The 11,978-nt window shown below is 32.5% G+C and overlaps 2 protein-coding genes across 4 annotated transcripts in view; both read left to right on the forward strand.

Moving 5' to 3' along the window:
• Positions 1-6,455, forward strand: part of LOC123697688 — a 59,915-nt gene extending 53,460 nt beyond the window's left edge. For all 3 annotated transcript variants that reach the window (XM_045644326.1, XM_045644255.1, XM_045644392.1), the window contains 2 exons: positions 3,596-4,293; positions 4,664-6,455. In XM_045644326.1, the coding sequence (XP_045500282.1) occupies positions 3,596-4,293; positions 4,664-4,774 (809 nt within the window). In that variant the 3' untranslated portion in view covers positions 4,775-6,455. The remainder of the gene's footprint in view (positions 1-3,595; positions 4,294-4,663) is intronic.
• Positions 6,456-9,347: 2,892 nt separating this feature from the next.
• Positions 9,348-11,711, forward strand: LOC123691129 (1,2-dihydroxy-3-keto-5-methylthiopentene dioxygenase). Its single transcript, XM_045635373.1, has 4 exons — positions 9,348-9,599; positions 10,104-10,270; positions 10,601-10,733; positions 11,459-11,711. The coding sequence occupies exons 1-4, from the start codon at positions 9,474-9,476 to the stop codon at positions 11,588-11,590; spliced, it is 558 nt and encodes a 185-aa protein (XP_045491329.1). The 5' UTR covers positions 9,348-9,473; the 3' UTR covers positions 11,591-11,711.
• Positions 11,712-11,978: the final 267 nt, after the last annotated feature.

Raw genomic sequence — 11,978 nt, forward strand, 5'->3', positions numbered from 1 at the left:
AAGATGTTTGTCTTTTTCTAGGCGTAGCAAATATTGTAATAAATATTAATGAGTCATAAGTTACGGTTAAGGTTAGATTTTTATTGGTTTTGTTTTGACAAAATGTGAAACGATTTTGTTAAATGAAGATTCGTCTCCATAAAATCTGATGCTTGTAAAACTTGATGGTTTTCGCAAAATCTACTATATCGCATTCCAAAATAATGATAGCATTTTAAATATTCCTCGATCATTTGATAATTTTCCACAAAAACCTAATTGTTTTCAATGACTCAGCATAATACTTCACAACCAAGGTCTTAGATTGTCCTTAAATAACAACAATGCTATAGATATTGGGCAGAACACTTGAATATATCCCTCGTCAACATAATGGTTCCTATGGCGGATAGAACAATGAAGGGGCACCATAAATTGGCCATTGTTGTACACTCGATAACCTCTGGGCTATTTGAGCGGCAAAACTGATCTCATTATATTGTGCCTTTCATGGAATTTATATAACGAGGTTATGGGTATAATGGCCATTTGTACTAGCTCTTTATATAGATTGTGTAGTAACTCGTAACCTGAGGCAAACTATTCAACTGGGAACCAAGCATGTTTTCATGGATAAGGATTAATTTTGTTTGCTTATACTGGCCACTATTCTTCGTAGGCAATAATATAAAATTATCAATAACATACTCGATTGGAATTTATATAATGAGGTTATGGGTATAATGTGCTCTTTATAAAGATTGTGTAGTAACCTGAGGCAAACTTTTCAATGCGGAGAATCAAGCATGTATTCATGGATAAGGATTTCTATTTAGTTTGCTTATAGTGGCCATTATTCTTCATAGCGCATAATATAAATTATCAATAACATACTCGATTAGCCTGCCGTTGGTTTATGTATTCTCTTGATGGCAGCTTATGTGATCATGTAAGCCATCGTAAATGTAATGTCAAATGGATTGCCTATAATGGGCCTTCTAAACAATGGGTAGAGTTGGGCGAGTAGAGGCAATTACGATAGTATAGAGGGCCTAAATGTCTATGAACGTCATTGTAGATGTTTATTCATAATCGCCGTAATGGCGGCAAACATCGACGATCATTTGTTGGGCCAACGCTGCCCATTGTGAAGAAAGCTCATATCTCCCGATACAATTTGATAGGCAGTGATCAAAGGAAGCCAGGGAAAGAGATTATAGTATTATCCGTCACATAAATTGCTAGCTCGGGAAGTTTCGGTCAAAGAATCTTTCGTGATGCTCAAGGGATTTTCTGCCTTTTGGGGTTACGGACTACGGTAATGAAGTTCGAACTTCGATTGATGATGAAAGGGGTTTTCTAGATTTTAGCTTTTGATACATTTAAGAAGCATTGGTCACGAAATGATTTTAAAGTTGATAATGAAGATGTGACCTATAACGTCGGTTTTATTTAAGTAGTTTTATTTATTTAACATTTCCTTCTAATCTTTCATTTATTACGAACAATATTATAACATGTTCAGCATAAAGATCCTACAAAATTTAATATTTGGAAAGTGTTTCTATTAACAAGAATTTAGTCAAATGTCCAAAAGCTGGCGACTAAGTCACGTAATTATAACGGGTTCACAACCATTTGTATTCACTATACAGACTACAGAGGCTATTTTTAAGATGCATTCAAAATATTCGACAAAATCGACCCGGTTAAACAACTTTCAAGGGTATTTATCATGTCATCATTAGCGCTATTATAAAACAAACAAATAGATTGAATGGCTATAGAGTATTGTCCCATTTTCCCGCATTCCTAAAGAGAACATTATCAAAGACCTAGTTTGAAAACAATAGCAGTAAAGTGAACGCATCGCATTGACAATTCGTATCAGCTTTGTGGTACGGGAAGTCAGCAAGGTTGTCTCAATATCATCCTTCGTTGAAAGCCTCAATAATGAACTACTATGTCAACTTATTTGAAGGAAATACGTAACCGAATAGCTATTGTATTTTCTGATATAATAATATAAAGGCTAAACGTTACTAACTAGAGGTATATAGTTGATATATTTATAAGAAAGTCGTGTTAATTACACTACTCAGAGCTCAAGATCGGCTGAACCGCTTTTAATGATTTTGGTATGTTGTATTCTTCTCCGCTGGGACTTGGAGAATAACTGATAAAATTTAGAAATAAGTACTAAAAAACTACCCGGATGGTGCTTAGTTTACCGTAAATTTATATTAATACAAAACCATTTCCAGAAATTTCATAATCCATCGACTCTTCATAAATAAACAAAATACAGGAAGGCTTTATTAAATCACAATATAATATTTCCGATAATAATTCGTGCCTACGATACAATAGATGGGGTCACTGATCCCTGTGCCAAACTGTCAATTTCAATATTACCTATATTCATCATTTCGTGCGTACCAAAAGTTTATGCCATGCAAAGGTTGATAACAAAAATAAATACTGGGTCTATAGCTTAATATCTATTAGATTTAACTCTATTATATCCATACTAATATTATAAATGCGAAAGTAACTCTGTCTGTCTCTCTTTCTGTTACTCAATCACGCCTAAACTACTGAACCAATTTTCATGAAATTTGGTATGGAGTAAATTAGGTATGGGTATTTTATTGCGAAATATGTACCACGGGTGAAGCCGGGGCGGACCACTAGTTACCAAATAAAAAGAGTTCTAAGAAGCAACTATAGACGAATACAGGAAGTTGTATAGCCATTAATGCGTAACATTTGACCAAATATAAATATTTCTCACGCGTCTATAGTTATTACAAATTAGATACAATTGAACGATATACACGATAAACATTGAACTACCCGCATGAGCGCTAATTTGGCACGCTTAATGAATTTTTATTCGCTAGCCTCCTGCAAAACTAATGTAATTGCTGAATCATCAGATAAATGTTATATTGGTATGAATATGAAATTCCTATACAAAGGACATTGACCGTGGTATGCAAATAAATGAATTTAGTTTTGTTTTCTGCACACCATACTTATGATGTCGCTGGGTAGGCACATATATCTATTGGAAACATGGATATTTGGAATGCGCAATTCTGTAGTTATTTTTTTTACAACGTTACCTACCTACTTTGTAAAAAATCCCTCGTCACGTCTTTGTAATATTTTTGCTTACTCAATGACTTAATACTATAAAAAAGTCTATTCATTATTTAGAGAAACTACATAAACTTGTTCAATGAACCGTTGTCTCGAAAGGCTTGCAAGGACATTTTCATAAATATGATACCCTTCTCAACATTAACCGTGACATTTTGACTTGTATTTCTAATTTATTGTCGTTATGACGTTCTGAATATTCAAATACTGTAATCCCTGGCCCTATAAAATGTGTGCGAGGGTATTCAAAGGCACTTTAAGGGCGGTTCACATCCTAAATTATAGTCTTGTAGGAAAATTTGACGAAATAAATAGAATTGATCATTAATGTCGTAAAAAAATGTTCAGTACATAAATACAACTCATTTACTGTCAGTTATGTTATCTTTACCTTGGTACTTTTAAAGAGGTTGATGCTTAATGACTAATTTCGTCTATCTTATCATTTCAGCGGGCACCGGAAGAACCCTTGCTGCGCCTCAGTCAGAAGAAATAGAGCAAGTATCGAACCTTGAAACTGAACGTTATGCTGAAAGACAGCCTAGAGCTATGTATTTCACGAAAACACCACAACTAACTACTACAAAACCGCCAGAGAACGTAACTCAAAAGGAGATACCGAAGAGTTCTGTCGCGCCAAATGTGTCTTCAACAACAGACGCCGTCCAAATACAGTGGACTCCAGTGAACATCACAGACAACACAACGTTTGAAAGCAATCCCAGTGTTAACGCAACTGCTCCTGCAGTTGCTACATTCACGAACGTGACAGAAGCGCCAAACGCGACATTTCCCTCCAAAAAGCGGAATTTGACGAGACCAGACTATATCAAAGATGGTATTGCTTTAGAGGGATTGTTGGAGAGTCGGATAGTGACTGAAAAGCCGTTGTCCTTAGAAACGGCGTTCTTGCAGACGAGGATACCGCCGAATATAGAATCTTCTAGAAGGGTTATAGATCCCGGGGAAGGTGGAATGGATACGGGAGCGATAGCTGGCATATCGTTTGCCGCTCTGGTCTTAGCGGCATTGGCTGGGAGCACTGCGTTCATTCTATACAGGAGACGGTATCTGAACAAACCTCAGACGTTGAACGATAAATGTTCTAACCCTGACTCGAGTGGATATCTAGATGATAGCACTATAAGAGTAAGTAACTTTGTTTATAAACCAATTAATATATTGATAGCGTGCAGATTGGTGATTTATTGGTTGAATGCACTGCACTTGAGTTGTGTACTTAATAAATAGTTGGAAGGCAGAAGAAGATAGTTTTTTAGATAATATACTATGCAACACTATATTTGTTTATTAATATTTATATTTGAAAAATCATATTTAAAGAAATCTAATTTAAATCTTTTAACCTAAAAAAAATCAATTTTAAATTGGGAAATAGCTATATTTCCCATTCATCATTCATATGGAAATTATTAATGTTAAATTAATACCTAAGGCTAATATTTTTTAAATATATTTTGTTAACGAGAACATTTACCACTTAAATTTTGCTTTCCAGGATAATTCTGAAGAAATGTACAGCCTGGACAACGACTCGTTCCTGAATTCTCTAGAAGCCATGACCATACAGAACTATTGGACTGACACAGTGAAACACACCAAGTTATAGAAAGAAACTCAGACACTATGTGTAATGTGACATTTGTGACAATTTAGCCTTAAGAGTTAAGATTAAGATAAAACTTATCTTCAAAGTTATTCAGTTATTTTGTGTTGTGTAAATAATTTAGTACACTAATTGTAGCTTTTACAATTGTTGTCTTATTGTGACTGTATTTAAACCTAGAAAGTTCGCGCTCTTTTTCCGACATTTTTTCCGCAATGGCGGCGTTTTGCGTTGTAAAAGAAGCGCATGTATGTCGTCTGTAATCCAAAGTGAATTTTAATGGGAAATTGCCAAAATCGTTCATAGTAAAGTACCTGAATAAGCCCCAACTGCTAATTTTTATTGGAATCTATATTTACATTTGTCACTTTCTCACCTATGTACAACGCACTTATTAGAAAAAGATAGTGTGATGGTAAATTTCTCAATAACGTCGTTCATTTAGGTAACCTTTATCGATCTTTATTGAATAAAGATGGTAAGGTATACTGGAATTAAGCAAAATTCTTAAATATCATTTAAATCCTGTCGCTTAAATAATATTCTCATTTCTAAAATAAATATATTGGCGATTCATTAAAAACCCATTAATATGAGATCTTTCACTGACTTTCACGAAATATATAAAAGAAGTCAAATTTTGCTTTCTTTCCTTTAATATTTTTAGCAGGTGTGGTATAAAAACATAAATTTATGTAAAAATACTATGAATTGTGGGTATCTAATTAGTCGGTTTTTGAATATAATATTCGATGGCCCTATTTGCCAATGGGTGTAAGAAAGAACTATAATTTTAATTATTATTGTTAATATGACTTAACAGATTATTTATTTCATTTTACGGCGATTGTTAATAATTAGTAAATATTTAGTACTTAATTTTGTGATAAATGTTAAACCTACAGCATTATTTTATTAAACAAAATACTTTTTCATTGCAACTGTTAATCGTAGATAGCTGGCAACATTAACAAAAATGACGCTTCAATTCCCGCCAAAAGAAGATAAACGCCTGTAAAAAATATAATTGTCATGCATGATTTAAAAAAATATGTAAATGTAATAAAGGCGGGATATTTTCTAAAGGCTCCTAAACGCCAAATAAATATCGGTATGTATTAATTTGCATAATGTAGAAATAGACGCTAATGATCTCAGTATTCAAATTAGTTTTTGTTCGTAAAATTATATTTTAGCTTCATAATACTATTTATTAGCTGTAATATATTGTAATTTAATTCAACTAACTTACGTTTGAATAACTTACCAAAATATATAACTTTTAATTTGTTTATTAATATATTTGATAATTCTTGCGATTTTATAAGAGTATGTATATGACTTATTAGTTTATTTACTTAAATACATATCCTTATTTTTTCACTTGCCATTTCTTTTTTGTATAGCAACTACATCATAAAATTTTGAAACTTCATTTGTTTCGGCAATTTTTTGTTATAGTGTGTTCTTTTTGAGCGCAAAAAGAAGGCTCACACTGAAACAATATTCTAAATTATACTATTTTGCAATAGTACCTACAATAGGCATACAAAACCAAAGAAAAATATCAATTTATAAGATACACAATCCATTTACATAAGAAAAATAAAATAAAAAGACGTGTGGCATTCGGGGACTGCCGCGGTAAAGCATTCCTTCAAGCCACACCTCCGTGCCCGTCGGAGTGGGGAGCGTGAGGTTTTTCGTTACGCAATTTCTGGATTCGGTCCCCGCGCTCAAGGCCTGCAATAGAAGCTATGCAATAGCTTAAAAACCTTACATATATATTTTACTTCTAAAGTGTGCAAAAACATTTTATGGTGCTTTGAGGTAACTCCAATATATTGTAAAATTAACACATAGTTTATGATTGTTGTAATATTTCTGAATGCTGTTATGATCAAACAACTATATTCTCATACTGCAATACAATATTTATAATCAAACGTTCCTCTGAAGTTATATTCGGTATTCACAATTTTCGAAATTACATTATAATATTTGCAAATACCCAAAGCACTTTATATGTTACTACAATCCAGACATTTTCTAATTTAATATCATATGTTATTGTAATATTATAAAATACTAGGAATTTTCGTGTCGAATATGACACAGTGTTGTTTCTCGGCCGTTACTTGAACGGCGCCATTTAATAAAGAGCCTAGGCTATAAATTGAACAGCTGACTAAGCTAGCTGGCTGCCACATATATAATTTTATGCGTATTCTAAATTTATATATACTAATTTATACTTAACTTTTGAATGCACTGCGTAAAGTCTAAGTAACAAAATAAGAAATTGTTTAAAAATATTTATAATTGGTATTTTATGAGTTTATTGTGATTTTGCTTTCCGTCCACGACTTTCTTTGTTGCATTTATATTGTTCATTTTATATTTATATGAATTTTATTGTTTACTTCACTATTGTTTTGTGTGGAAATTTGTTCTCGTTTTTAGTGCACTTAAAATTAATTACATTTTTATTATTTGTTGCACACTGGCTTTAAAATCTAAACACGAAATTTGTAGGTATTGTAATTTGTATTCCAACTTTATTACATTCATAGATAAAAAAATATTGACGAGTGTTCTATTGTCTTTGTTAAACTACAATTTGTTATTAGATATACTAAAATTTTGAAATTAAATAATAAATTATATCTCACTATTATTCAATAATGTCTATTTATTTATTTATTTATTTATTTATTTATTAGGGTACATCGACAGATCACGCATACATCATTCCTTAATAATAAATACAAAGTAAGAATATTCTAATGCTTGACCCTATTATAGATGTACACAGCATTACAAGAAAAACTAAAGATAAATGTAGTCAATGAGGATGTTTTATACAACTAAAGTAAGTATATTAATTCAATATTGCTTAATTCTAAAACTTGATGTGATATGATCCGTGCACTTTTCGTTTAAACATTGGCAAACTATCGTGAAAAATATCAAGGTTCGGAACTTTAGTGAGGTATTCATTGTAGGTTCTCAATAAGCGAAAAACTGGTGAGTTTGAACCGAGAGTTGTTCTACAAGTTGGAACGCTGAAAGTTCGGATAGGTTTTCTGGGAATCGAACGGGGAGCATTAAACATTATACTATTGAGCAAATCTGGGCTATCGATTGTTCCGTTTAACAATTTAAACAAAAATGTTAAGTCTAGGGTGACTCTTCTGTCCTGAAGTTTATCCATTTTGAAAAAAGCTAATCTATCATAGTAGGGGCGTCTATGCGAAATGCCAGGTGAAATAAAGGCAAGATACCGAGTGAACCTACGCTGTACAGCTTCCAGTCGTTGAGAGTGAACGGTGAAGTAGGGGTTCCAAGCGACACTTGCGTATTCAAGAACACTGCGAGCCATACTATTGTACAGAATAATCCGGGTACTATTAAAACGGAATCCTTTTGTGTTTCTTTTCAAGAAACCAACCATCTGATTCGCCTTTTTAATCGTCTAAAACATTAAAGTGTTCAATTTGCTTTTTATGAACATAATTTTTATTTGAACCTGGTTGGTAATTTACTTGCAACATAAATAAGATTTCTTAAAGATAATTCGGGTTGTGAGTAGTATTTGTTTATTGTAGAAAGAGAACTACATAAGTAGTACATTTTGTTTGCATTCTAATCATAATATCAAAATGAACTATTTTTAATAATTCCATAAAACTACATTATAGTTCATATGACAGTAAAATCTTCAATGGTAATTACTTACTATATTAATTAAACTACCTACCTATAACTTTGACTTTATCTTGATAATTTACTAACTAAGATTCAATGTAAGAACTTAAATTTCGGTAATTTCTTCAAATAAGGCTATAATATATAATTATAATCTAGAGAAGTGAATAATAATTTTATTTCGATACCATGAGCTTAAATATGTTTTATTTGTTGTAGAAAAACCAATTCTATTGTATGTAATTTAGATTAAATGTGTATTCTAATAGATATTAATAAATTAAATTTATTTTTACTGGCATTCAGTTGTGTGTTTCATTTTTTTGCTAAAGCTTTAATTTCTTGTAATTATTAATTATAAATTAACTGCAAAGAAAAATATGATACAATCAGATATCTTTGCCTGAAAAATCAAAATAAATGTTCTGATACTGACTTAGAGTACATATTATGAGTATATATAGCATGCTAATACAAACTCTAAGGATACTGATAACCATTATTCCTTCCACCCTGTGCTTCCACATGGCTTCCACCCTATTTCCTCGAGGCTTTAAGGTAGTCTTACCAGTCTGTACCAAGGAAAACATAAAGAGGTTATTGATTGATGATTTTTTATTATTATCTAAATTAGCAGGTACATGTCACTATTTTAGAACATACCTACCAATGTACAAGTTTCACCCTCATGATTGCATACTCTTCATGAATTGCATGAAGCTCCATAATTCTAACCAAGCAAAAAATAGGTACTATAATCGTGAATATCGCATTGACAGTTGCTTCAAAAAGTACGGTCTGTGGTTTGCTCTCGAGAAGATAATATTATGTCAAGTGTCAACAATTTATCAAAATTCAAACTTCAAAGTCAATTTGATAGATGTCAAGTATTTTTGTAAATAAAACTCGCTCGAATTTATTGCGAATTCCGAAAATATAATAATTAAATATATCAAATCATATTTCTATCTTCGTTAATTGTACGCTTTTGAAAATGGTGAAGGTATGGTATATGGACGATGACTGCGAAAGTGACCAACGTCTGGAACACCATAGAAATCCTCCAGAATACATCGCATTAGATGATTTATATAAGAAAACCGGCGTCGAATACTTTAAAGTAAGTTAATTGCTCTTATCACACGTATTGTTGGTCCCAGTCTTTATCTATCAGTACAATTGACTTCAAGGGTCAAGAATATCTAAGAATTCTTATAGACAAATTATTATCAGAAATCTGGATCTTTATTTTAATAATTAATATGGGTATTGACTATTAGGAAGGACCTTGCTGATTAAATATCATCTAGTATATAACTTGATTGGAGAAATTTTTTTTCAATACAATTAAATATTATTATTAAAGCATAATTTATACCTCTGCAGTAGCTAGTATTAGATAAAGAAAATTATATTTGCAAAATTTCTGGTAATTCTATGAAAATTCCCATTTAAATAAAATATTGCACTGCTTAAAAATGTAAATTAAATCACTGTCTTGTCTTCAAACTATCTCAAGATACAAAAATTTACACACTTGCATTTATTATGTCAAATTTTTAAAGTACATATACAACTTTTTTATTCAGCGTAAAGTCTAATATCATATTATAAAATTTCACAGCTCAATGTAGAGACATTTGCAACAGATGGAGTTTTGGATAAGTTGAAAAAGGAGAGAGGATACACATATGAAGATGAAATAACTTGCTCAGAGAAGTGCTTAGCCAACTACGAGGAGAAACTGAAATCATTCTACACGGAACACTTGCATACTGATGAGGAAATACGGTAAATATAATAATTTATTACGTTTTTAAATAATAAGCACTTGCCCAAGCTCAGAGGAATCAGCATGTAGTAGTTTGATCATGGTTTCTACCTATTATAACTGTGATAAAAGACACAAACTATGAAAAAATTAGGGCTATATGCTATAGCATATATGCTGTAGTCTTTTAAACAGTACTACTTTTAATGAAATACCTAAAATCTGTTCCAAAATGCACACAGAAAATAAGAAAACAAAATAAAAGTTATTTGCTCCAATTAATTTCTTTACGATTCAATAATTCTTTTATGATAATTTTAAAACTAATCTTTCTACTACACATGTTCCAGGCTGGTAGTGGAAGGTTCCGGCTACTTTGATGTTCGAGACAAAGAAGACCAGTGGATTCGCATCGCCGTGTTCCCCGGGGACCTGATCATCATACCAAGCGGCATCTATCATAGATTCACACTTGATTCTAATGCAAGTATACTAGTTATTTTCAAGCTGTGGGCCTTGCGTTGGGTAACCGAGCAAAGAAACACCATACAATACAATCATTTTTAATACAATCACTTATAATAACAGTTACGTTACACATTAAAATTAAACACTAGCAAAGAAAAAGTTAACAGTTCCAAGTAGTGGAAGGTCCGAACTCTTCAATGTTCGAATGTGAAGTGCCGTTTCGAGGGCGAGCCTTCACTGGCTAGACCCGGTACAAGCATGATGTAAGCCGCCAACTTCACTGTAGCGAGGGTGCTCCTCACGGAACTCGTGCTACGAGTCGTTTTACATCTGTGCTATTGACAGTATCCGACATATATATGTTATTGTCTCTTTAAAAAATTCATATTCTTAAAATAAAGAGCTAATGCACTTACAAACAAAAATATATCAACTTCATAATAATACTAGAAATGTGCCAGCAGTTTCGCACAGAATTATAAATAATTATAATTCTCCCTCTGATGCACTTTTAAAAAAATCGCAAGGAAATCCGTTTCATACTTTAGATTTAAACCTACATAGGGATAGACAGACAGAGAGACAGCGGGAACCGAGTTTGTTTAATACTATGACTGTATATTGTATACATACATAAACTTTTATATTGTATATTCATTACCAATTGAATGAAATCCATTACCTAAGCAATTTATATCCTTTAAATCTCCAACAATGATGATTTCAAATATTTTTTTCAGAATTTCATTCGCGCCAAACGCTTCTTCGTCGGCGAACCAATATGGCTGCCGTACAACCGACCAGCTGACGACATGGAGTGCCGTAAGGAATATCTTGAGAAGTTACAAAAAGGATTCGTTGCTGCATACTAGATTTTTATGAATTTTTATATATCAATGTTAGCTATATCCGTTGAATGAGGTTTAAGGGTATCATAATGAACTCTTACTGAAAAAATGTAAATTAAATATTAAGGACCAAATAGATTTTTAATTGTTAAAGGGCTGATAGACGTACGAACTTTAAAGTCGCGGTTTTAAAGTTCGCGTACTTACTCGGCTCGCGGCGGTGACAGACGTGCGAGCCAAGGCGGGCTTCGAGTAAAATTTCAAACATGTTGGATCGTCAACGAACTTACTCGACGGTTTTTAAGTACGCGTACTTGGGGTGACACACGAGCGAAAAAGGTCGTCGAGCCACAAGTTCGCGTACTTACTCGTACGTCTGTCACCCCTTTTAGTGTATTTTTTTTATCAGGCA

This window comes from Colias croceus, chromosome 1, assembly GCF_905220415.1.
Source record: "Colias croceus chromosome 1, ilColCroc2.1".
Classification (NCBI taxonomy): Eukaryota; Metazoa; Arthropoda; class Insecta; order Lepidoptera; family Pieridae; genus Colias; species Colias croceus.

What these genes read in the sequence shown, in the direction of transcription:
- LOC123691129 (XM_045635373.1), top strand. Translation starts at nt 9,474, where the DNA reads ATGGTGAAGGTATGGTATATGGACGATGACTGCGAAAGTGACCAACGT. An exon ending in CATACTGATGAGGAAATACG is followed by an intron (nt 10,271 to 10,600) that starts GTAAATATAATA and finishes CACATGTTCCAG; the next exon opens with GCTGGTAGTGGAAGGTTCCG. An exon ending in GATTCACACTTGATTCTAAT is followed by an intron (nt 10,734 to 11,458) that starts GCAAGTATACTA and finishes TATTTTTTTCAG; the next exon opens with AATTTCATTCGCGCCAAACG.